Here is a 27,997-nt window from a genome sequence, read left to right as displayed (position 1 = left end):
GAAGGTACAATATTAATCTGTGCGACTGTTTTCATACTGGCTTAAACCCGTCTAGTACACTATTGTGACATGTTATGTTGACAAGGTGGGGTAATGTTTTAATTTCAAGAAAATACAGCTTTTAATAACATGTGTTGGACATTTTAAATTAGTTTTTAGCATCTAAGCTAGTGCTAAGGCATCTAAACTGACCACTTCCTGCCTTCAAATTAAAAGTCTACAATAATCAAACAATAATGACACCTCTACAGCATTGTTTGTGTGTTGTTGTTTGGCAAACCTTAAAAGTCGGACGGAAATAAAAAAAAAAAAACTAAATTACAAGTACTAGTATTACTACCTTAATTGCGGTTGCGGGCCATCAGAACCAGCAAGACCTTCTTCACTTATGTGAATATTTACTTATTTTTGTTGAGATTAGGCTGATATTTTGGACATTCCAAAAGTCACTAGCACCTCACAGTAATTGCCAGCTATTGCTGTCCTGTTGTTGAAAGACTGCGCATCTGATTAACAATAAGTATTAGTGACAGAATCATTAGCCAGTCGTATTTTGATGTTAAATGGCATTACATCATCTGGGCCCATCAATGTGCCCTGTGGAACCCCAAACTTTTGTCATGAAATTCTGATAGCCTATATCAGGGATGTCAAACTCATTTTAATTCTGGGGCCACATTCACCCCAGTAAGATCTCAAGTGGGCCAGATCACTACAATAATAACAGTGACAGAAGTCAAATTAAATGATGTCAATGTTTACATCTATAACATTTCCTTAAAAATCTGAATAACATGGACAACTTGAAATGTCTTAAGAAAAACAGGTGCATTTTTAACAATATTCTGCCTCAGTTTATCATTTACACATGTGCTTACTTTACAACTTACTTTACAATTACAAAAACAAAATATTTACAGGCAGGAAGAATATTGGTAAAATTGCACTTAAATCTCTTAAGACATTTCAGATTGTGCATATTTATTCAGGTTATTCACATTTTTAGAGAAAGGAAAGTTGTCAGTGTAAAACATTTTCGTGTAATTTTCCTTTTTTTACACTAAAACAACTAGAAAATTGGCAGTTGTCATTATTTGTAGGTTACTACAATAGTATTTTACTGGACTGACCCACTTGAGATTATATGTGTCTGTATGTGGAACCTGAATTAAAATGATTTTTACACCACTGATTGTTAATATCTTCAGTGCAATTTTTGCATTTCATAAATTCGTCCCAAGGGCCGGACTGGACCCTTTGGCGGGCCGGATTTGGCCCCCGGGCCACATGTTTGACACCTGTGATCAATATGAACTTGAGTTTAAGTGAAAAGAAAATGTCATCTGCTGTCACCGCTACGAGGGCTGTTCAATAAGTGCATGGCCTCACCCAGAAATACTGGTTGTTATAATACAGGATGTTACATTCTTTCATGATGGGATAGTGATGCTTGAACATCGATGGACCAAGTGCATTGCTGTAAATGGAGATTATGTTAAAAAATAAAATATAAATTATCAGTCTGTGTTCTGTTCTGGGTGAGGCCATGAACTTATTGAACGGCCCTCGTACACCACACCTTATTACCAATCTACTGAAAACACCTTTTTCAAGACAAAAAAAAATTGAGAGGAAGACTATGAAGTGCTATGAGAGTCAAAGCTCAGTAAAAAGTCATGTTCTATGTACTAAACTTTTGTAGTAAAATTACAAGAGATCTGATTTTTCTGAGGAGGACAGGCTTTGCAGACAGCATCATGGCAGAACTTTAAGCACTCACATTCCTGACTCACATGCCCCAGTGTGGAGCACTGGTTTTCAGCCTTCTCAATCATTTAAAAACCTGTGCAATGAACACAACTGGACAAACAAGGATGTGTTCTTTGGTGTCCTATTGAGAAGGAATTGCTGAATAAACCAAAGTAAAAAGGACAAACAAATTAGAATATTAAGATTTGACTTTTAGTGATGCCACCGTGGGGAAATTGCAGTGTTTACAGCAGCAAAACACAGAAAACAAGTTCAGAAGACAAGCAGAATACTTAAGAGAACAAACAGGAAATATAAAATAGTATCTGCTTTTTAGATGTCTTTTTCTGTAAATGCATAAATATTATTTAAATATTTGCAATCAAAAATATTTTCATACACATTACGGTTTGTATCCGAAAATGTGTTGTGAGGCAACAGTGTTAGCATTGCCCCTATCAAGCTAATATCACTGAGGACTTATTGATACATTAACATTTATGTATTGTGCCTTCATGGCTGGTCAAGCTGGGTTTATGTATATTCTGTATTTCATATTCTGCTTGTTTGGTGGTTTAGATGTTGGGTTAATGTTATTTGCCCTTGAATGTTGGAATTGGAAAGATGTGGGAAATGCAAGTCCTTGGATTTTACTTTAAGTTAATGTTTGTTATTTTTCCGCACTGCTTTAAAATGTGAAGCTTTACAGGTCCACTCATTAAAGTTCAACATATTATATCCTCATATCCTTCCCAGATTTAGATTTTTATTAAGTGTTTTGAGGAAGTAATCCTCAAACTCTTTTTTCAGGTAAAATAAAAATTGACATGTAATTGTAATTACTGTAATTGTAATTGTTTGTATTATTTTGAAAGCAAACACTGTGTCTTTGAGACATCCTGTTGCCAGGCCTCCTTACTGACCCATCTAATTATGTCAGTATGGACAGTGTAGACTTTTAAATGAATTTTTGTCTTTGTTACTTTCTGTATTTCTTTCTTTATTTTTATTTTGTTTTATTTTTTTACATTGTACATTTTTAAAGAGTTTATTAGGGAGAATTTATTGGTGGGCCACATCTAAAAATATTATCCTGAGTATTTGTGTGTGTAGTGAGGAGGTTTCAAGTGTCTCTTTTCTAAACTTAGAGCTGACAGCCATTAAAATGATCATCTGTCTGCTGATGACTCTCCCTGCTTCATGGTTTTGTTTTGTTTTTTATGCAAAAAAACAAAAGATAAAATAAAATAAAATTACAGCATATCAAACATATGAGATAAAGAGTAAAAGTTTTAGTTTTTAAGCCAAAATTTTAAGATAACTTAATTTATTTAAGTAGAAATTCTGACTTTATTTTTTATTAAGATGAAAAAATTCCTAATTTGACTGTATTTTGTACTGCAACACTTCTAACCAGTTACTGTTTTCAAAAGTCATGTCATATAGCTTCATGCTGGCAGAGGTTTACACAGGGAAAGTGGTCAACCTTTCACTCCCAGGCTGTCTTTTAGATATTTTAACCAAAAGGTTTGGCATTTAGAACTTAAATGTCAGCTGAATTACAGTCTTCAGGTACACATAGAGACATGAGCTTAAACAGAATGTCTTGTACAGCTGAAGGGGCAGTTTTTGTCATGACAGAAGGCAGCAGGTGGAGGAAGCAGTGTAACTGAAACTGGCAGCAAACATCAAACGCATGGCTGCAGTGAAGGAAGCATCCAAAGCACCCACCAGTCTTATGCCACATCCATGAAGAAACAGTTTGTTGTGGAAATGTAATATAATGTATATACAAAGTGGGCGAGACCTCTCTTATATCACCCATCGGTGACCATATTTGACCAAGAAGGTGGAGCTTCTTGTCCAAATATGGCCGAAATTCACCAGGATAATGCCACCTTACTTCTGACCACACTGCTAACTGAACTGTTTACTTGATAGCTGTAGTTATGTATAATATAATACTTAGCAGTTGCTGGCCAGTTGTAGTTAGTAAGCTAGTAATTAAGTCATGTAACAATAGCTAATGGAGCTAAATTATGCCTGCAGGCAGGACATTATACTTGTGTACCTTCCTTTAAAGCCTACACAGTAGACAAAAAAAGCTGCCACTTTACTTTGCTATTACTGAACAATTCCATTTTACGTTGCACATTACAGTTTATTGTTGCACCTAACTGTTTTTCTACCATTTCTGTTTATTTTTCTAATTTATTATGTATAGTGTGTTTGCTTTTGTATTCTATGTTGATCTTATATTCTAGTTTTGCTGTGTGTTGTGCTGCTGCTGCACTACAATTCCCCAGTTTGGGATCAATAAAGTCTATTCTATCTATCTATCTATCTATCTATCTATCTATCTATCTATCTATCTATCTATCTATCTATCTATCTATCTATCTATCTATCTATCTATCTATCTATCTACCTATCTATCTATCTATCTATCTATCTATCTATCTATCTATCTATCTATCTATCTATCTATCACTTTAAATGTGAGATATATAAAATCCTCTTCTTTGGGTAAAGGTAGTACATTAAGTTACTGTGACGTGTTAATATTTAGTAAGTAGCTGAAATTACTTACTAATTCCTCTTGTGGCATTTGAACAAGAAAAGCCCATATTTGCTTCGTGGTCATTGTGTTCATGAAGTTAGTCATGAAGTTTACTGGCCCATGGCGCTGGGTCATCTCACAGTCTAATCACAGTTGATCTTACCTTGTCATATGATCTCCTTTTCAGAGGGTTAGTGCAGATCATGTAAATAAATAACAGCACTGTTCAAACATTCCTACTCAGTTGCTCAGTTACTTTGAATTGTGTTTATGTCAATGTAAATACAGATAGATAGATAAATCTTTATGGTCATTGCATAATCATACATGGTGCAATAGTGTAGGCACACAACTCACAACAAAAACAGGGCAAAATACAGAATAAAGTAAAATGAGCAAAAAATTGTATATGTGCAAAATAAATACAGTGTACATATTGGTATTTTATAGAGATACAAGTCAGGTATTTTATATTGTATTTGACAGAGCGTTGTGCTGTAACCTATGAGAAATAATGCTGCTTGACATTTCAGTGTATTTTGATTCTTTACCGTCTCTGCACACCATAGTTTTACTATGTGTTAACCTACTTATTTTGTGTAATGCAATGTTTTTCTGCTACTGGAAAAAATAATAACTGATGTTATGAAGACATATGACAAGTCTGTGATCTGCTATTGTGACCTCTGAACTTTGGTGTACAGTGAATCTGATTTACACAGTTGCTTTAGAGTTACGTTAGATTTTAAAAAGATTTTTGATTCCTTAGAAAATGCTGTTTGGACAAATTAGACATGGGTGCTTCTATGAAACCAGGTTCATTTTGGTACCTGGCACTTTGCCAGCTTTTTAAACCAATAAAAGAGAAATTTAGACATATCCCCCCCCAGGATGTACCTAATGATGACCTCAGAATAATGCAAAAAAATTGTCTTCTTACTCTGAGCCATCCCAAAATTAATGAATTTTTAATAAAATATTGGGGCCAAAAATAGGACCAAATTTGGGACATGAAAAACTACCTAGGTGTTAGTGCATTTGATCTGGACCACATGTCTGTAAATGATCTTATATAGCGCTATAAATAAAGACACTGTGTTAACTTTGTCAATCCTACTGGTTTTTCTAATCCAGACGTGTGTTTTTCATCAATCTCAGTTTCATTCCAGGTTTTGCATGTAACCCATTGTGTCCACTTGCATTACATGCAGAACCTGCCCAGTTAAACACATATAAATTGCGAATCATTTTGCAACAGTGGTCATTTTTGTGAAACATCATCATCATCATCATCATCATCTTTATTTGCAGACTTGGGAGTCCATTTAAAAACAAACAAACAAGCAATCAACACACAATAGATTTAAAAACACAGGTTAAAAATACAGACAAAACATCATCAATACTAGAAAAGCACTTGAAGAGCGCAGACCTCCGCCAAGGCAGATCAGTGCCCCCCCCACCCCACCCAGATCACCACCAAAATTTAATAATTTGTTCCTTGTGCCAGTATTAACATTTCCTGAAATTTTCATCCAAATCCATCCATAACTTTTTGAGTTATCTTGCACACGGACAAACAGACAGACAAACTAACTAATGCCGGCAAAAACAGAACCTCCTTGGCGGAGGTAAGTATAAAAGACAACTGTACCAGAGTCGCCACAGGGATGACTGGTATCACACCGAACTATGACTGGGATTTGTCAAAAGCCTAATGATGGAATTCTGAGAATGGTTCAATTGACGATTCAGTCTGCCTTGCATAATTAGTTCAATTCCCAAAATGTGCCTGTGAGAGAATAAAAAGATATTCAAAAAAATAGCAGCGTGTAATTTTTGTGTCCTTTCGACTGTGTTACATACAGATTTTTGTATTAAAATAATGTAAAATAATGTAAAAATATGTTTTATCTGAAAAATAGTTTCTCTTTTATCTCAGTAAGTATTTAGTTTTAAAATAGACCCACAGTGCTTCTAAACTTGCTTCATAACATTAGTCGACATCTGGTTTGAATTTTTAGCCCCAGTGTCCTGTTTTTAGGGACCAGTTTCATAGAAGAACTCACATAGAGGTTAGTTTTTTGGCCAGAATGTTTTTTATTGAGGTTTATAATCATGAAAGTACACCATTCATATCAATTGTGTTTTACTCTCATTTAAATAACTGATATAAAATAAGAAGAGCTGTAACATTACAAAGATAAAATATTAAACAGAGCTTCTCTTTTTTAACAGAGGTAATTCAACTGAAAGAAAATCAGAATCGACTGGAGCTTACGAAGTCCAGAGTATGTGAGTGCCCATATTTACAGATGATCATGACTGGAAATGTATATAATCTTAGTAAGACGTAGAAGTTAGCTTTGGTTTGGTGAGTTTCATGCCTTAACCTTAACTCTACCATTTTTCTGTTTCTAAAACACACAAACTAATTGGTGGGGTCAGAGAGACTTTATCTATTATGGGATAAGATGAAAAATGTGTGTCCCGTCTGCAATGTAGTCATTTTTGTTGTATTCACGTGGCCTGATGTTAAAACTCAGTGGAATTGTTGGATGGTGTTGCTTTTCCCTCGGTAAAAGCTGGGCCAGTGTGTCATATGCCAGTGGAAATGTTAAAGGAACTACTGAAACTCCGCTTCTTAAGACTTGGAGAATCTGACCAGCTCTAATGGCTGACACTTCTGATCCTTTTTCAAGCAAAAAAAGACTATTTGGCCACAGCCTGTCTGTCCTAACACTTGGATACACCTTCCAGTCATCAGAAGTATCCACATGAGAAGCTGGTTTCAAGTCTTCCCCCCAAGCTGAACCCCTCCATCAGCATCGGCCGCCACCGCCCCTGTAGCCTGGTCGTCTGATTGGTGGAGCCTCTGGTAGTTTGAATGTTTGCAGCCCTTTATCGTTTCCACCTGTGAGCTGCTTATGCTGAGTCATTCTTGTAAAACACTGGGCGGAACTGGGACGTTGATGAGCGATACAACACGTTTTCACTTATAAAACATACTTTTAGGTCTGTTTTTGTCCACACTCTCATGTGACACCCAATGTGATGAACATGTACCTACCTCCCAAGACACAGACATCAGTCTCAGTTTTATGCATTCTGGACAGGAATAACCAGCCTAAAGCAGCAGACAGGCAGCTCATTGTGATATCAGATGAGCGGGTAAATGACAAGCATCAAGTCAATTTCCTGCAAAAGAACAAAAAAGGTTAAAAACAGACAATCAACACTCAGCACCTGATGACACACCTCCTGTAATACAATGCTTTATATAAACTGTATAAACAGGGTGTCACATGGTAGTCCGCAGACAGGGGTAGAATTCTTGGTTTCTATCAGAATACTTGGATTACAATATTCTGAAAGGTAATTGTGACATTTTTCAACCCAGGGACATAAAAAACTATCAACCACTGTCGCTTTAAATGCATATTGCACCAGCGATGCATTTGGCTGTTTGATTGGAAGCATTTTTGACCTTTTGGTGTCCACCCATTTTAGCCCTGTGATACTGTAGCTAACGTAACATTTGCTGTAGGTAAAAGTTGAGATATGATAGGATTAAAGAGCACTGAGAATTAGAGGTGCTAGAAAATATCAGTTCTGCAATATACCACGATATTTCATTTCACAATACTGTATCGATATTAAAAAGTACTGTATTTTTAGGTATTTATTCAAATGCAGATATGGCGGAGGTTTATTTTTGTTTTTTTGGTTTTCTTTATTGTGTCTATCTTATTTATTATTATTTAACACTGTTTTATTAAGTAATGGCTATTTGAAGCATCCTAAAAGCACTTTTTACTGTCTGAGAGGCAGATGGGAGTTCCTTTGGAAACTATGAGAATTAGAAAAATGTTCTGATATAGCATTAGATCCTGTTCTGAAATAAAAATATGTTTAGTATTTGTACATATTTCTAGTATAATTCAATCCTTCCAGGAAATAATCTTTAAAAAAAAGAAACAAACAAAAAATTGCCTTTTTAACATTATCATGATACATAGTGATATATCATATTGTGATCCTAGTATTGTGATTTGTATTGTATCACCAGATTCTTGCCAATACACACCCCTCCTGAGAATCCACGTAAACATCCTTGAAAGCATTAAGTAGGACCCTAGTCACTGGAAAAGTCCCATTTCCCATCCTGCAAATACAGCCTTTGAGGATCCCTGACTTTTAGGCACAAACATCCATGTCAAAACTATGAATTAACTTTCTTTGAGCAAATGGAAAGTGTCAGGTTTTGTTGTTCTTTTGTGTGCCACCACAACGTTAAATGAGTACAAGATTTAAAAGATAAATGTTCAGTTCCATAATTAACAAAAATGACGTAGCTGTTTGTTGCTGACTGTTAATGACAGGCTAAGCAGGAATAGCAAAGTCAAAAACTGACACAAAAAGCATAACTGCTTTCCTTTGGTGTGACAAAATGTACAGCTGTGTTCACGTACCCTGGCAAAATTAGTAAAATATTGTCCATTTTTCTTTTTGTCAAATTTTATTTGATGATTGTGCTTTTTTAGATGTGTCATAGTAAAATTAAAGAAATGTGTTTTCTCTGATCTCTCATGTTTTCATTTGAAAAAGTGGTTCACATTTACAAATGTTGCCAGGGTATGTAAACTTATGAGCACAACTGTATCACACAGTGTCGTCACCGTTCACATTCTGGGACGTTTCTGTCTTTTAGTTTGGCAGTATTTCCTGGCTCCCATTCAGACCAGACTGAACTTCTAGTTATTACTTTTAAGGCATGGAGAGGGTAGCTGTAGAATATATAGCTGAACTCCTGAACCCTGGACGTAACCTGAGATCCTCTGGCAGCTCATTCCTGGGTGTTCCTCACTCCAACTGAAACGATGGAGCATCATATGACCTGAACCTTTGCTTTTTAACTGTTTTGAACGTCATCACTACTGTATATACATATGATATATGTATGTTACCGGGTGAGCTAAATATCTACTGTGACTTAGGTTGACCTACTGGTGATATGATTGCCTTGGTATTTTTTTGGGACATAAGTAACCAGTCTAGACATGATATAAGGAGGGCGTTGACTGGCTCTGTGGTAATAGACAAACCAATATTTCATGCCACAGTACTGTGTCAGTAGCCACTTCAATAAAGGATAGTCAGTAAAGTACAAATTCTCCCAAAACATACTTGAGTACTGTAGTGGAGTATTACTTTGCAACACTGCCTGATAGGACCCATGCTTATTCTCATTGAATTATTACCTTCCATGGTGCAGGTTTGTACCCTTTTAGTGCATCTTGTGCAGTTAATCCAAGAAGTCACAATGAAACAATCAGAGGTATTTCTACTTTCATATCAAACTACAAAGTTCTCAGAGGGTAACGACCTCTGACAGGACAGTTTAAATCTTCCACATCAGACCATTTACAGCAATGATGCACAACAACTTCATTTTATTCATTTATTTGTGTGTGACCCTGACCTTTGGCCTTGAAATGTCAAACATTTTCTTACACAAGATTGAGATATTGTACATGCATGGGAGGAATTAGCAGAATTAAGTGAGTTTTAACCAAAATAAATTTCACCCCATGCTGACAAATGGAGGTTTGGGACATTTCTCCTTTCATATAAAATGGTGAAAATTTGATGACAGACAAGCAAACAAATGTACAATGACAGTTTTGTTGTCATCATCAGTGTAAAAGGCATCGGATAGTGATGTTGTTTGTTCATCTCCTTTTTAATTTGTTCAGTGTTATGTTTTTTGAAGATTAACACCTGCATATTTTTTTCTTATCAGTCTGGAATCCCAGGAACAAACAAGACAGGTGTGAAAGTTCCCTAACAGTGACAGCCAAATTCCCTTTATTAAAAACTCATTTAATTTTGTGCTTGTTTCTGCTGTTCTTGTATGGTTTCCATCAGAGAACATGGGTGACCGCTCAAAGATCCATGTCTTCCTCGGGGCTCCTCCTCCTCCTCCCTCCTCCAGCCCAGACTCAGTGTCTGAAGCTGATATTCAGGGTGAGGACAGCCTCCCCACCGGCTGGAGACGCATAGAGCTCACCTGGATGGATGGACGACTGCAGCCTGCAGCAGGTGAGGCCACAGGAGAAGTATGCAGATTACAGCTGCAGCTATCGATTATTTATGTTTATGTTTATGTTTACGCATTTGGCAGACGCTTTTTTCCAAAGCGACTTACAGGGGAAAACCAATTAAATCACTCAATCAATCAAATTTTATTTATATAGCGCCAGATCACAAAAAAGTTATCTCTTGACATTTTATATATAGAGTTGGTCAAAACCAGACTCTAAGTCAATTCTACAGAAACCCAACAGAATCCTCCTGGAGCAAACACTTGTGACTGGTGACAGTGGCGAGGAAAAACTTCCCTTTAACAGCAGAAACCTGGAGCAGACCCAGACTCCTGGAGGATGGCCGTCTGCCTTGACCAGTTGGGGTTAAAGAGAGAGAGTAGAGAAGGGGAAAAAGAGAGAGCGATAGAGATAGGGACTGGGGGAGAGGGGGAGAAGGGGAGAAGGGGGGAGTAGGGGGAGACACATGGAGGCGGTTGAGGATAAGTGAGTGGTGATGATGAGGGCAGGGAAGAGGCCGGACCACCGCAGCAGGTCCAGAGATAATCGTGAAAGAATCTGTGGTTATCCTGGAAAAACCTTATTAGAATATTTAAAATGGAATGTTTGAAAGTGCTAGGACAGGAGGTGCTCTCGGAAGAGCTGAATTGATTGAGAATTGATTTATGTATCAATTAATCTCTCGATTATTTTCTTTGTTTTGATTCAGTTAAATGATTATTTGAATTGGTGGGAAAAAAAATAGTAAAAATGAGATAAAGACAAACAACTTGTCCGTTATTTAAGGAACCAGCTGAAACAACAACCACAAAAAGTATAAAAATAAAAGGATATATAAAAAATATCTATATAGAATATGAAAATATGTCTATCTATATCTACATCTATGTGTGGATAGATAGATAGATAGATAGATAGATAGATAGATAGATAGATAGATAGATAGATAGATAGATAGATAGATAGATAGATAGATAGATAGATAGATAGATAGATAGATAGATAGATAGATAGATACTGTGCTGCCATTCAGTGGATACCCACTGTGTTGCAGTGAAAATATTTTCTATGGCCCAGAGTGTTCACCCACAGAGCACTGTGGTAAAACAGACATCTGTGAAACCTCTGACTAAACAGCTACAACTGCAAAATGAGAAAATGTCTTGTTTTATAGAAGCTGAGCGTCAGGTGTCAGACAGACACACAAACCGAACCACAGTGGGTTTACCAGGCCTGGATCTTCACACAAACCCTCATCAGAAGGATCTGTCCTCAGAGGCTGACTTGACCTCAGAGGTGTCACAAAGACCAGCAGGATCAGGCTGCAACTTTAAGAACAAAACTGAGGAGTCCAGGTGTGGCACTCACAGGCCTGTAGAATGCCACCTTAGCCAAAACAGAGAATCAAACAGTGAAATGGAAGATGAGTGTTCCGCTTCCATTCAGGAGTATCTGGACAGCTGTTTCCCTGCAGCTCAGCCAAATGTTGAACCTCCGCATGTTTCCTCAGCAGTCACCCCTCCTGTGTCCGTCCACACCCAGTACCTCACCACATGGACTCTGAGTCAGGCTTTAATTCTGAAGGGGAGGCGTGATGTGCAATCAGCAACCAGCCCGCAGAAAACCCAACAGACACACCCCCAAACCCCACCCTCGGCCTCCTCCAGCACCCCAGAACTCTTCAGTCCTGCAACACCCTCACCTGTGGCCTCTGCTGAGCTCTTCAGCCAGCCCTGGAACACCCCGAGGGTGGAGGAAGGGGGCATTGTCCTGGAAACCACCATAGGTGGGGGGTTGCTCTGCTCCCAGGAGACAGAACAACAGGAGACACTGACTGCCAAGTCACCTGACTGCAAGAGATCTCGTTTGTCTGAGGAGTCCAGGACTGAAGCACCTGTAAACAAGGACCGCCTCACTGAGCCCCGCAGGCCCACCACACTTCTGGTTCAGTGTGACAAGTCAGGTGTTCGGTATTCCATTTTAGTGGCAGTTGTCCATCCCTGTCACTTGAGGGAGGTTAAGGTTTGGTGCATCTTGTAATAAATCTGTCCACCAGCTGATGAAATCACATGTTATGTCTGTTAATTAATGTCTGAGTTTTGGATACCAGGTGAGATCGGGACCGTCAGCGGGGACCCTCGTTCCTCTTGCATCTATCATAGTGACAGACCAATCATGCATCGACATGAAGGTGGTGTTCTGGCGCCGCGCAGCATTCTGGGCCTTGACCGTCCGTCCTGGAGACATTCTGCTCATCACAGGTACAGATGCAGCTGCATCCAACAAACGCTGCTACATGATACACCACCCACACTGCCATATTTATGTGTGCAACTACAAACCAGAAAAGTGCATTTATTTTATGTGTTAGAACAACAGGTAGTGACACTTGAAGTGTACCTGCAGAAGTGAAGAGGGGAAACTCTTTCTGTCTAAAATATTACCCTTTGATATTACCACTGACCAAACTGAACATTCACTTCATACAAACATCCTGTACTATAAGTTGTTCAACTGTAGTAAAGAGTGTAAACAGAGGAAAAAACTAAAATATAGGCAGTATAAGTTGTTTGGCTGTACTGCCAGCCATTTTGTACAACAGCAACAGAATGTTCAGCTAATTCTACTCCCTTCATTACAGTAGCCTACAGCGGCCCCCTCTAACTTTACTACACAGCCAAGTACATTTACTCATCCTACCCTCAGCTCTGAATAAGCTCTGATATGATCCTCCTGCAGCATCCAGAGGTCTTTGTCGTATATTTAAATGGGGTTTTACAAACTCAGCAAGTAGGTTCACCATGGACATGAGTGTTCAGGTTATGATCCGGTTTTTCAAGTATTCTGTTGTAGACTTTACTCATGTAAAGATCTTAATTTCAGAAATCTGCTCTTTGTTGTTCAAGAGTTTCAGAAAAGCAACAGGTAAACATTTGCTGATACCTGAAATAATGTATGCTTGGAAATGTTGGTGACTCTTTGATACAATATGAAGACGTTATTCAATCTCTTATAATGTTGTCAAGGAAAGCTATTATGTTGAAGCTTATCAGAGATGAACTCCCTCTATTTCTACATGTAAATCTTTGATTGCTTAGGTTGTGGCTTTGCTAAGGCCAGAATATGATATCAATAGAAGGACTCCATGTTCCTCTAAACATAAACTCTGGATGGGAGCTGTAATTTGGACTCAAGTTGATGTTAATTATGGCCAATGTATCCAAGAACTCATGTTTTCATATCTGGAATAATATGGATCATTTCTCTCTGTTTTCAAGTGCTAGACTTTTCTTTACCTATTATAGACCGGTTTTGCCATTAAAAAAAAATCTGAATCAGAATGATCAGGATTTGGAAGTCTTAGATTGCCACCCAGGATCAGGAAATTAATCTTTCATCTGTGCTGGTTTGGATTAGATCCCAGATATCCCAATCCAAAGTGTTTTGAACAACGTATCCCTCCACCGACAGAGACTGAGATGTCATAGAAATACTCTGAAATTCAAAATTTCAACCCTAATGTTGTTATTGGAGGACATAACAAGACTTTATTACTTTAGTGAAATGCTAAATTTTTTATTTTTATGTAGAAAATTAAGGTCAATGAAGTGACCATATTTGGTTCCTTACCCATAAGGGATGGATGGATGGATGGATGGATGGTAAAAAAAATACAAGAAGTACATGTATGAAATACAAGAAAAACACATGAAATGTGAAAGGAACATTAGAACATTACTTTTACAACATTAGTACAAGTGCTGATCCAGGTCATACATGTCTTTTTACACTTACAGCAAACAATTAGATTTTTTTTCCAATAGCTAATAATATTTTTCAACCTGTGAATTATATTTGCAACAAAGTCGATTTTTCACTTTACCAGTATCGTTGTTACTTTTTATTGTGGAAATGAGTGTGAATTGACAAACTGCAGCCCTCATTACTTCCTCTCTGCAACAACAGAAATGTAATGAGGCTGATGGTTTTTTTTAGGACTGCAGGTCCATGAAGACAGGTGGAGAGGAGAGACGGTGCTGCAGTCGACCTACTGCAGCAAACTGCTCAACTTGGGACAGGTCACGACCTCCACCTCCCCTGCAGGTACCACTGCATTTATGAATTTATTTAATTTTTAAATTAATTAATTAATTTATTTATTTATTAGGGACAGTGCATATTAATGAACATATACAACAACTGCAGCTGTAAATATGCCAGATTGTAGCAGCAGTGCTAATTTCCATCTGCAGTCCTTAGGCAGGTGACAGGAAAGACAGTTGGCAAAAACGCAAAACATCCTAAAAACACACAGAACAACACAGTGAGGACAATCTACTGATGGTCACAGGCTTGGTTTTCCTTCATCCAGTGTTTTAAGTTGTGATTTGAAGGAGGCATATGATTGTGAGTCTCTTATGTTGAGTGGTAAACTGTTCATGGAAAACCAGACACAAGACAACATTCATTAAATCCTGATCTCAATAGATGTTGGTGCTAGCTACTAGCCACTAGCTAAAAATAGCTAATTAATTTGTGTGGTACAACATAACCACACCCTAACCACACTAAATTCAAACTAATATCAGATAATTTACAAAAATCATAAAAGTCAGTATCTTCCTATTGGGTCCAAAAACCTCTTGGTGTTTAGGTGTTAGCAGGTTCTTGAGTATGTAGGTTCCCAGAGGTTTTAAAATATTGTTCACAACGTGGTGTGGTACTTGTGTAATTTGATTTAGTACACATCACAAGTGTTTTTTTTTTTTCATCAACAACGCCCCCTGAGCTGTGAAAGGGTGCATGTTCTTTATTTTTTGAAAATCAAATATGCTCAAATGTTAGATGACTCAAATGTTTAACAGTATGGCATAAACTGTAGCTGAACCAAGGCCCTGTTTAGACAGTGTTAGGGTTAGACACTCGCATTAATATCCATACTGACAAATTCAATCAGACATATTGAGCTCTAGCACAACGTCTGAACTCACACAGGACATATTTTAAGACACATTCAAACATTAGGATGCATCCAGATATGGTCTGAGACATATTTTCAGACATTCTCCAGTAGTCTGAAAAGGTGAGTATGTGTCCTGCGACGCCCTGAAGGAGTCAGTTCCTGGCTGATGGGCTCTGTGCAGCAGCCAACAGTGTCATCAGTGTTTTAAAGATGAAATTTTCAAAAAGCCCACAAAGGTGTACGAGTGCTTCATATGTGTGGATCCTCAGCATAAATGAATGATGCTCCATCTTCAACCCCCTTTCTTTGTCTGTGTGTAAATACAGTATCCACAGGCAGCGTAATTCAGCGGAAGAGAGCCAATAAAAACAAATGGAATGGTCAAAGTTGTCAAATCAAGTATGTAAGGTTGTCTCACAGTGTAAGGTCACAACTGGCAGAAAATATTCTACCTTACCACCTGTGACCAAAAGTATCTACTGATGTAAATGTTTAATACCTGTTGATCCACTAATCCTATCAATACATGTCAATAATTGGTGTACAATGTAGCTCTTCATCTTTTCATGGTCATCACATATGACCCATTTGGACGTTCAGAGGCTCCATAGTTACCATGGAAACACTGTCATCTTCCACAACATTCAGTTATTGATGTCTTTGCTGAAAAAGTAACTTTTTTTCAGTTTTCTCTGTTTTGACATAATAACCTTAGAATTGAGTCTGTTTTCATGAACACTTACATGATCTGTAGATCAAAGACAGGAAAATACATGATTTACACTGAAAAATGCAAAATACAGTGGATAATATTATAATAATAAATGGTGACAAATTGCTTAGATAGATTCTTCTTAAGATTCTAATTCTATACTTATATACATATTTATATAAATATAAATTATCTTACTCTTCTCTATCTTTCATTTTTCACTGGTTTGTGTTTTTTTTCTCTACCTGTCTTTATTTGTCTGCACTTGCTTGTTGTATGTTGCTGCTGTCAACTGTGAAATATCCCCACGGTGGGATAACTAAAGTCTTATCTTATCTTATCTTATCTTATCTTATCTTATCTTATCTTATCTTATCTTATCTTATCTTATCTTATCTTATCTTATCTTATCTTAAGAAAGGTTAAATAGTGAAAAATTCATTGGAACTGCCACAAAAGTAGTCCTGGGTCTTTATGGGTTCAAAGCTGCTGTGAGTCCCCTTTGAACAGCCCATCTGTTCAACCTGAAGGGATGGTCCATGCGATGTTTTAGGCTAAACATGAGCTTCTATATTTGCTGACTGAGGCAGAGGTCAGGTGTGATGGGACGGTGCAGAACAGATGCCCAGTTCTTGTCCGTCAGCTGTGACCCATCCTTTGCGAGCTGCTTCAGTAAACCTCCTCTCTGTGTCTTCAGTCTATCAGCAGGTTAACGCCCACTCTCTCAGCTCTCTGTGTGCCTTTCTCCGGGAGCGCCGGCCCCTGCTCGTGTCTCTGTCCCGTCATCCCCCTCAGAATGTGAGCCGCCTCGCCTACACCACCCTGAGGTCGCTGAGGGCCAACACGCTGGTGCACGCGCTGCTGCGTGTCACACACACACACATCAGCACAGGTCAGTTATATGGCTTGGACAGAATGGTCTTAATGAAGGTCAGCTTTAGATTTCATTTCAGTTTGACTTAGTTTAACAAGGTCATAATTAGTTTTATATTAATTTTAATGACAAGTTAGTTGTTGTTTAGTTTTAATGTTGGCTTTTCAGCTCCAGAACATTGTTTGTCAGACTACAATTCCAAGAATGCACTGTGACAGTAGAGCCTCAGTAGAAACAAGATGAAGCCTGTTCTGTGTGAGTGAGATCAGCTTAGGCTCATGGACACTATTGTATTTAGACTGGTCAAGTAATTCTGACGCTTCCTGCACATAAATGTAGTATGATAATGTTGTTAGTTTATATGTAGTTTGGTGTTTGGTTTCAGTTCAGGTTTACAAGTGCATAAACAGTTTTAGTTTGGTGATTTTGCTTTCTTTTTCTTTAATTTCATTTTTCAGGTTTTATAAGGAAAGTCAAATCTATAGAAGCTGAAAAAGGTTTGATGTAAGAATACATGTCATCAGTATGATTTACAAAACTGTGGTGTATTTAAACGTCTGATATAGGTTTTCAAATTAAAAATCCTAATTGTAATTAATCCATTTGTGGTACTCAAGTGTTACAACACAGTTTAATATCTTTAATTTGTGTTCCATTGCTCAATGTGATTTTTGAAGTTATTTCTGAGGTTCTGAAAACCATTTTTAGTGTAACCTCAGTTAACGAATCTATGTTTTTACTGTTAGTTTTTATTTATATACCTGGTCCACAATGTAAACCATTCATTTTGAGGGAGTAAGAGTTGTTTTGTTTCAGGGTTAGGCTTAGGCTAGTTGTGGTTATGTCAAGGTAAGTCTGAACCAAATGAATGGAAGTTTGTCTGAAGTCCCTTTAAATTAGGATTAAATACCTCTTGTGTGTGCACTCCAGCATGGCACAGCCAGGCAGAGTCTCACCACAGGTCGGCTGCTCAGCTCCAGGCTATTGTAACTGTGGAGCAGCCAGGGGGTCAGCAGGGGGCGCTGCTGCTGTGGGGAGCAGCGGTGGACTGGCTGCCTCGCCTCAGTGCAAACAGAGGTACACGCACACATTTCTCACCTTGACCCTGTATTTGTCTGACTTATTTTGCAGATTCAGATTGTTAATACAAATGATAATCAAATGAAACATATTCTAGCCAAAAAAGTCCCCACCTCCTCCCCAATATATGTTTCAGCTGCAACAAGTTCTTTAACCCTTTAACTGATGTAGCAAGTAGCTTTTCATTTCTTAAACAACCATCAGTATCAAGACGAGGCCAGGATTCATCAGATTGTGAAAGAGTGGTTCAGGGAACATGAGGCATCGGTTTCACACATGAGGCCACCCCAGCCCAGACCTAAACACCACTGAACCCCATCTGTGAGATGTGATGGAGAAGATTTTACACAGCGGTCTGACTCTCCATCATCAACACAAGATCAAGACCTCAGTGGAAAATGAATGTAGTTTGTGTTTTACGTAGATGTTGTGACATTTATTGAGACATTACATGAGTGTGGCATAAATGATATAAATGAAGCCACAGCAAATGCCAAATAGTTTGTGTGGGACTTTTGTTTTGGTGTGTGTGTGTGTGTGTGTGTGTATAATACTATACTATACTATACTATACTATACTATACTATACTATACTATACTATACTATACTATGGTGCTGCTTAAAGAAGTATTCGTCGAGTGTTGTCCTCTGCACATAAATAAGCACAATGAGTACAAACAAGTGCTTTTTTACCAATGAAGCCACCATGAGGACACTTTGGGAATAATGTTATGAAAAATCATGTGTAAATACAGTATACTTTTTTGCTGTTGAACCAACTGGTTCAGGTTTTGCTACGTTATTTGAACCTATATTATCTGTTATTTTCTTACTTTTATAAAGGAATCTCATATGCATAATGTTGCAACTTAGGCGACACGGTGGTGCAGTGGTTAGCACTCGTGCCTCACAGCAAGAAGGTCCTGGGTTCGATTCCAACACCAGTTGACGGGGGGTGGGACCTTTCTGTGTGGAGTTTGCATGTTCTCCCCGTGTCTGTGTGGGTTCTCTCCGGGTACTCCGGCTTCCTCCCACCATCCAAAGACATGCACTAATAGGTTAATTGGTTAATCTAAATTGCCCATAGGTGTGAATGTGAGAGTGATTGTTTGTCTCTATATGTTCAGCCCTGAGATGAACTGGCGACTTGTCCAGGGTGTACCCCGCCTTCGCCCCTATGTAGCTGGGATAGGCTCCAAGAGACCCCCGTGACCCTAGTGAGGATAAAGTGGGTTCAGAAAATGAATGAATGAATGTTGCAACTTATTTTTTGGTGTACAGAATTTTTTCTTGAAATACCACAACTTTTATCTAGTTGCATTGCATTCCTGAAATACTTTGAATTTATTTTTGAAACTCAAAATTTTCCTCTACATTATGACTCTTTTACTCTACATAAGCAGTAAAACGTTCTAACAGACCTTAAATGCCACTATCATCTTCAGCGACTGTGTGGGACTTTCGCGTCCTCTTGGTGAGGGAGGGTTTGACCTCTGACCTCCCTGAGCTGCACTCCACCCCATGGAGCTCCGTACAGCCTTTAGATCCAGCAGATCCCCGCATGCAGGCCTTTCTTCTGCCAAGACTCACTCAAAGAGGAAACAGCAGCAGTTTAGAACTGGACCTGGAAACCCTCTTGTCCCAGAAATACAGCGGTGAGTCATCGATCTGTCCCAATACTACTGGAAGAAAACACCAGCAATAAATGAAAAATTAAAGGTTATGCTTATGGTCCCCATAGCAACTAAAATGTGCTTAGAGGTCTTATATTTGTCTTTGTGCATAAGAAATCAATCTAAGTGAATCCCCAAAGGAACTTTGTGTTGGTAAATGACAGTTGTTCAAATGGACAGGATTTCAGTTCTGTTCAACATGTTGATGCTCATATGAACTATGTTTTCAGCTCAAAAATGAACAATTTCAGCACAATTAATGCTATATTTTTATGTCACAAATGGCCAAGTTCTGTTTGAACTGAATTGACCTGAAAAACAAATCTTCTCTTCTTTTAGATTCCCCACTTTTCTTCCCAGATTCTCTCCTCCATATCACATGTTTTATTTGTACAGGTTCAATCTGGAGTATGGTGCTGATCCATCCTGCTTCTGTTCCACCAATACATACATGAAGAATGGCACACAGCACTGTTTACATCAACAGTTTTACAATAAGAAGCATTTTTAGACACAAAGAACAATTCTAGATTGTTCTTTCCTCTTTAGTCTGATGCTAAACTATCCAATAAATAATAGTGCTCCTAGTTTTTGCACAGGGATCATTAGTGTAAACGCTGACATGGCTGCAGAGCATCAGTATGATGGGATCCACAACAACCATGTCACATCCGTCCACTGACACATTTAGTGTTTTTGTCTCAGCTGGGATTGTTTTAGATCCACAATACCAACATTTATGAAGAAGAGCACAATTAGCAATAGGAAGTCTAGAAGTTTATTCCTAATAAAGTACTGGGACTGACCAGAGCATCATGGGTAATGTCACGTCCATCCACCAGCAAAAGTTTTCACATACACGTGCTATTCCAAATCCAATATTTATGAAACTAGAGCTTCCACTGTCAGAGAATATCAGTAGTCTGTGCACAAATGGATTAGCATTATTTACACACACTTCTATGACTTTAGGACAACTGTTTTTTTTTTTGACAGAAATGGCCACCCATTTGACCCCCTAAGGAAATTTTAGCCGATAAGGAATTTTGGTCCAGCTGCATTTGACCCCTCCAATACTAACACACACAGGACCTTTTCTGTGTGGAGTTTGCATGTTCTCTCTGTGTCTGTGTGGGTTCTCTCCGGGTACTCCAGCTTCCTCCCACCATCCAAACACATGCACTGATAGGTTAATGGGTTAATCCAAATCGCCCATAGGTGTGAATGTGAGAGTGGTTGTTTGTCTCTATATTTCAGCCCTGAGATGAACTGGTGACATGTCCAGGGTGAACCCCGCCTTCACCCATAAGGAGCTGAGATAGGCTGCAGCGACCCCCATGACCCTAGTGAGGATGAAGCGGGTTCAGAAAATGAATGAATGAATGAATGAATGAATGAATGAATAATACTTACACAGCAATTAGCATTAGCGCATAGCACACATTAGGATCAGTGTGGTCCCACTGAAGACACTCAGGGTTCAGTTCCAGACCTACATCACCATTGAGGTCAAGGGCATTGACATGAGAGTTTACCTGTATCCACCTGTTTTTAATGGAGGGGAAATCCATGTGGTGTGGACAGAACAGGTAAACTAAACACAGAAAGGCTTTGATCCCACTGAAAATTGAACCCAAAGTTTCCTGTGAGGTGGAAGAGCTAATCCTCCACCCCTGCACCACCCAACATGTCCCTAAACAATGAATGTCCCACATGAAAATGACTTGGGTGTGGTTAAAAATACTGCCATTATTCTAACACAGAAATGACTCATTTCCAGACAGGGTTCCAGCAAATACCCACCACTTGAATGATCACCCTTATTCTTGTTTGTGTAAAAGTTTAAATATTTGCAAATGTGTCTTTTATAATCCACTACTCCCTGGGATTTAGGCACTAGTTAAACTTTAATTTGTGTGAAAGCTCTGTGTGTGGAAAAATTATAAGAGCAAACATAAAGACCTGAGGGTTTATTGACACAGATTTAAATTCAAATAAAATGAGAAACTGGATGTCTGCATTTACAGGCTGTTTTTACAGAGTACGGCATTGAATAATGAACCAAACAGGGTTTTTAAACATTCTCACAGTGAAGTTCACCTCTGACCTTCCGGATATAAAATGTAATCACATCATCAATTTCTCCTGATATCCCATTTTTGTGTAATTTTTAGATGCATCCAGTGCACAGTGTGTCACAGTGACAGTCCTACTATATAATACACGTTCTGTGTCCCATCGATTGATGTTTCAGCACAGGAGGGCGTTTGTACAGGTTTTCCTCAGCCTTCACAGGCCACATCACCGCCAAACTCACCAAATGAATAGAAACATTACCTGACTATCTACTAAGCACAATTTTATGTCTGTATTCAAATGTTGTGAGGTATGCTGGGAGATTTTAGCCTCTCTCTACTTTGAATTCCTCAGCCCTGCCGCCATACTCCATTTTCGGAAGTGGTTCTGCTGCTGTTTATGAAATACTATAAACTGATGGCACTGAAATAAGCAAACTGCCTAAATGCATAATTAAATATCCACTCCCAAATAATGTGAACAAATAACATCGCAACAGTTTTTTACAAAATTGCTGCTGCTCTTACTGTGTCCATTTACAATAATGTATAGGCACTTTTCACACACAATGGCACCATGGGTACAATGCCGCTAGTAATCTGAAGCCAAAGTTAGTCCAAGTGTGCATTTGTGTCAGATCTATCAAGCTGTTCCTGAGAGACTGGGCTTTTAACTGTAATGGGAGCTGACTCACCAACTGATGAACATACCTTCTCAGGGAGACAAAACATTAGCAAATTCCATGTTGTACACAGGAATCCACCCTGTATTAGTCCATTTCCTCATGGTGTCTTTGACGTGGCAGAGACTTGTACTAAAAATTATATAAGATTTGGTTCATGTGCTCAGATATAAACAGCTGTGTCCATCTGCACCTGGCTGCAGATAGACACACAGAAAAATAATAGGGCCTGAGATAGAAGCCTGAGGTATGTCAGAGTTATATTTAAATTACTTGGTCTCTCTTCATCCAGGTGAGGTGGAACTGAGAGTCCAGGTCAATGCTTTTCACTTCCAGGATGTCCTACTTTCCCAGAATGCACCTCAGCCCGTCCTGGATAGCTCCACTCCACTGGCTGATATCCTGGCAGCTCTAGGAGCAGATGTCTCCTACACTGGTTGTGGCCGTTGTGCTGCTGAGCTCGATACTGACGCCAACGGTATCTACAGCCCATGTTATCCCTGTCTCCCCCACACCTCTGTGCGCCGCTACTACAGGTACTGAGCACAGTATTACAGTGATTATGTCATATTTTTATTACATTAATAGCTGAGATTGAAGGCTTTGTCAGTTTAAGTTAAACAGTGTCCTTTCTATGATGTTTCATCTGTTCTGGTTTTACAATAGAAGTATAAAAGTGTGTGTGTCTCAGGCCAGGTGTGCTGACAGTAAGTGGGCGGAACAACAGTCAGGTGTGTGTTCAGGTTCCTCCTGTTCAGATGCAGAAAATACTCAACGCTCCACCCGATAAACTCCACAAAGCTCAGGTGAGACTCAAAACTGATGATAGGGTGATAAAACCTGAAAGAGAAAATGAAAGAGAAAATTCCCACAAAGCCAAAACCAGACAGTCCTTCCTCCGCTACATTACACTGACTTTTACTGGTCGTCATCCTGTAAGGACTGAGTCAGCTTTTGGAGATAGTCTCAAACATTAATTTGAGGAACTGCAGTTTTTGACACATCTGCACCAGGTTCACCCTTCAGTCCCAGAGGTTGGCCTTTGGTATCAACCTGAAATGGAAATGAAGCTAATGTGAAAGTGACAAATCCTGCACTTCTTCAAATGACCATCTGAGACTGACTGAGAAAGTGAACCCCACGAGACCCACATGTTACCCATTTGTTGGTTTAGGATTAGGGTTAGTTTTATGTTTTTGAAAAGACGCTAAAATGTCCAATTTTAAGAGACACCTGTGTTGGGTTTGGTTACACCAAGAGTTACACTATCGAAGGATTGTGTTACACAAATGTTTTATAAAGTGTTCCAGTATTTAATTCCAGTGGAATGTGTGGCTTACTAGCATAATTTGAAATGCTCCATTAGCTAATGATACACATAATCAAACACAACTCTGTGTGGTAACATTTGGTGGCGCTTAACATGACAGCAGATGCATTTCCACAAACATCTTCAATACTTGTTTTGATATTTTGCATCGGAATGTGTTTATGGAAACATAAAGAAAAACAGTGTTCTCGCTGGATTAAGGTGTTTTGCACATTGAGAAATTGGAAACACCCTTTTCAAATAAATTCTAATTTAGTAACATTTAACTTCAGATTGTTCCCCTGACTGATCAGCTATTTCACTGATGTGGCTTCAAAGATATTCTGAGAAAAGTGCATATAAATGCATACAGAGTATGTCTGGTACAACAGGTCATGATGAGGAGACTTCATTGATCCTCTGCTCATCCATGAAATAAAACATTACATCCACTTTAGACAGAAAGCAACAACACAATACTGTGTTTGTTCTGCTCTGTTGAGTCATGTATGATGTAGCCTACAGCGCCACTTGTTGATGTTCACTTTTGGAAACACAACCAGAATTAGTTAACAGACCACTTCCTCTCCTCGGATCCATCCTTTTGTCCATATGTGGTCAAACCTGCCTTCAGAATGCCAAATTCAACACATCAGAACGGCAGTCCATAAACCAATGGATGATTTCACAGTGGCCATGTTTTCTTTTTATATACAGACTATTGGAAAAAATATAAATGGACAAAATATTCAACTTCAAAATGGTAAATGGACTGCACTTAGTGCATTTTCAACACCTTCATGGTGCCCAAAGCACTTTACAAAGTTTCACATTCACCCATTCACCCACCAGTGGGCGGCTGCTGCCAGGTCCTACTGGGAGCAATGTAGGGTTCAGTGTCTTGCCCAAGGACACTTCGGCATGTGGACAGTCAGAGCCAGGATTCAAACCGTTAACCCTTCAGTCATTGGACGACCCACTCTACCAACTGAGCCACAGCCGCCCTTCAAGGTAGAAGGACAATTCAGTATTACTCACCCTAATGTGAACACATGAAGTAGCATGTGGATGGAGGGAGCGGTGGTGTGTGAATGGTACATTGTGCCACATGTCGACATAAATCCTGAGGGTCAAATACCTCAGTTCCCAAGCTTTAAGTGTAAGACAGGCACGAATTCAGTACAAAAATGCCATGAATGCACCACAGTGAACCCTTTTATTACATGAATTATGGCAGGGGCAGAACCTGTGAGGAGCAGCCATTGCCAGCCAGAAGTGACGTACCTGTGTTGATTCCAGGTGATCGGGTGTGATTAAACAAGCAGCAGTGAGTGAGGGAGTGAGGGAGAGAGAGAGGAAACTTTGTGTTTGTACAGCCGTTTACATGTAAGCAATTTACATGTAAAAAATACATGACTAAAAACATATAATGTCTATTTTTATTTTAATTTAAATGAATAGTTTAAAATAGTGGTGCGTGTCCTTTGGCGTATCCTAGTGGTGATATGTGGTTACAGTGTATTTGAAAACTGACTTGCGTACTGCGCTCCACTAAAAAATAATGTCACCAGCTGCCGCTGGATGCAGCCCAGCACTGGCAGACAATGTGTCATCTTAGACTGGAGTCTGCTGCATGAGGTCAGTGACCAGTCCATCACAGCCCAGGAAACTGGACAATACAACACGTCTGCGTCACTACTGGTGTTGGAACAGCTAGTGAAGGAGGAAACATGTCGCTGACCATGACTGAGTGACGGAGCAGTGACGTAGTACGCACACATACTTGACATCAGGCTATAACATAGCTGACAGGAGCACCAGTGTTATCAGTGGTCTTTTGACTTCGCTGCAGTGGAAATTCACTCCCGGTACCTTCTAAGTGTGTTAAACTGTCTGACCACTGACAGCCACTAGATGCTGCTCCAAAAAGCCCTGACTCACAGACTTGTGCTGAACTTCTCTCTTCTCACATTTTCATGTCAGAAAACTTGACTGTAGTTGTGATTCATAAAAACACTAACAACACCATAAAATGAAAATGAAATGAAATACCTGAATTTTACTGTTTTACTGTCCGTAAGCTAGCTGACTTGCAGATGACTTTGAATTTGTGCTCCAGTTGAAAGCAATTATTGTTAGATTAAGGTCTTTTCTGGTTCCATTAAACCCACGATAATAATACCAAAACAGTTTCAAAACAATATTTGCAGACCAGTGGGGTCCTGGTACCTCCATCCACTTCTTATATGCAGTCTTTCCAAAAATTCTGAAGTTTCTCGCAGGTCCACATACAATGAAAAAAAGTGCCTATTTTCCTTTTTACACATAGTACAAATGTCAGGAATGTTAGGATTAAAACGGTGTAGTTTTACAGGGGTGACATATGTTCTAAATAACTGTTTGTACTGTAATAGTCTAAAGCTGGTGTTAATTGTTTGTGTTTGAGCTATAAGACAGGCCCTCTCCCAATCCTCTACAGAGATTTCTGTTTGATGATCATTTTTCCGAGCTGATAACTGAGAAAGAGGATTGTCCTTAGTACCTGCCAACAGCGCATCATAACATTTTTGACAGAAGACCTTTGTTATGGTAATGGTTCTTTGTAATACTTTCAATAGTGGACAGAGGAGGTTCTGATGTACATTTAATTTGTATAATTATGTGATTCCTTATTTGTAAATATATATATTTTTAAATGTTTCCTAGGCAAATTATATTTATCCACTAATTGTTCAAAGACTTTAGAGGGTCTGTGCAATGACTGAAACTGTATCCTAGGAATCTATGTTTAGTAGATGAAGTGATGACAGAGGGGAGGGGGTGACCCTTTGGGACAGGTTTTGGGATTACATGAAGGTAGATCGGTCTGCATGTATGAATGTATGAGTGTATGTACAGGTGTGTGTGTGTGTCTATACAGATATTTATTAGTTGATATTATTATGTATCCACCTGCTTTTGTATCTGCTGCCTGTCTTTTATTTTTGATTTTTTATGTTTATGAGATTAAAGAGTATGTCAAGTCTGTCACCAGAGTTCATTGTTAATTATATACTACCTGTTCTTGTATGGAGAAACATATTGAGTTTGCCATGTACCAAACCTTTGAAAAGTTCAATAAAAACCTGAATTTAAAAAAAAAAAAAAAGACATTAGAGAGCCCTTCCTATATAGACCTTTTATTTTACATAATCCCTTTTCTTTCCAGCATCTGAATCCCATGTCAGCTCTTCCTGGTTTAAAGTTATGATTCCCCCAGATTGGTGAAAAGCATGAACGCCCACAACTTAAAGGCAGTCTAAAGTAAAACCTTGCATAGGTGGATTTATCTGAAGCTTTTTTGGACAATGTATTAACAGCTCCTAACTGTTGAATCTCCTCATCAGTCTGTCGTTTGATAAGCATCAGGCAACTTTACTGTAAAATCAAAGAGTTTTTCCAACAGTATTTTCACTGTCTGTCTCTTGGATTCAGGATCAGAAGTTAAGTACATCCAGCTGGCAGCAGAACGGATCCAGGTCCTCCTCTCCATCCCAAAGAAGACCTTCACCATCACTATCCAGAGCTACTTCCTGTGCGATGAGAACAGCATCCCCATCACTCAGGACTTTACGTTGCTGGACCTTCAGTTCCCTCAGTGACGGATTGAAAACAGCCCAGGAGTTAGTCTTATTCAGTTTTCATTTATTGTTTCGGATACAGAACTTTCAAGCACAAAACTCAACAGATTTATGCTGCAAAAAAAAGACATTAAAGCATCTCTACTTGCTACTGTCATAGGAAGAAGAACCATGGAGGTAAAACGACATTCTTAAATGAGCAGCAGCCAGACTTTTACAGTTATTTATGTGCAACAGGATGAAAGGAAACAAGAGCAGAAGGATGAAGAATGACATGTAGCGGGTCTTCATGATGGACCACCACCTGACCGCTGTAAACCTGATGGTGCAACTTTAAAGTGCATGTCATTGCTTCCTCTGTTGAAGAACTGATTCTGAAGCTGCTCAAAGTAAATGAATTCCTTCCATATTTTAGCCAAGATATATGGTCCATGTATGAAATTCACATTAAAACTATAGGACAAGACTATTGTAAGATATCATATAGTGGTTTCTGAAACAGGATGTACTGAAAATGTGTATTGTTTGATAGTTACAATTTGTAGTTTTGAAATAAAATGCACTTGTTTGTTAATCATTTCTCAGCCGCAGGGG

At 38.8% G+C, this 27,997-nt stretch overlaps 1 protein-coding gene across 1 annotated transcript; it reads left to right on the top strand.

Moving 5' to 3' along the window:
- Positions 1-17: 17 nt before the first annotated feature.
- shld2 (shieldin complex subunit 2) lies at positions 18-27,977 on the top strand. The gene is made up of 12 exons (XM_030156157.1): positions 18-85; positions 6,548-6,600; positions 10,238-10,411; positions 11,588-12,435; positions 12,524-12,674; positions 14,410-14,517; positions 16,786-16,980; positions 17,893-18,039; positions 19,489-19,698; positions 22,767-23,010; positions 23,166-23,280; positions 27,258-27,977. Exons 1-12 carry the CDS (start codon positions 75-77, stop codon positions 27,561-27,563), a joined length of 2,562 nt encoding a protein of 853 aa, XP_030012017.1. The 5' UTR covers positions 18-74; the 3' UTR covers positions 27,564-27,977.
- Positions 27,978-27,997: the final 20 nt, after the last annotated feature.

The sequence above is a fragment of the Sphaeramia orbicularis genome, chromosome 15, assembly GCF_902148855.1.
Source record: "Sphaeramia orbicularis chromosome 15, fSphaOr1.1, whole genome shotgun sequence".
Lineage (NCBI taxonomy): Eukaryota > Metazoa > Chordata > Actinopteri > Kurtiformes > Apogonidae > Sphaeramia > Sphaeramia orbicularis.
The sequence above is the reverse complement of the archived record's forward strand: the minus strand, read 5'-3'. Positions and strand labels throughout refer to the sequence as shown.

Coding starts and splice junctions, on each gene's coding strand:
- shld2 (XM_030156157.1), top strand. Junction 6,601..10,237: donor TGGAGCTTACGAAGTCCAGA/GTATGTGAGTGC, acceptor GGTTTCCATCAG/AGAACATGGGTGACCGCTCA. Junction 23,281..27,257: donor ATAAACTCCACAAAGCTCAG/GTGAGACTCAAA, acceptor TCTTGGATTCAG/GATCAGAAGTTAAGTACATC.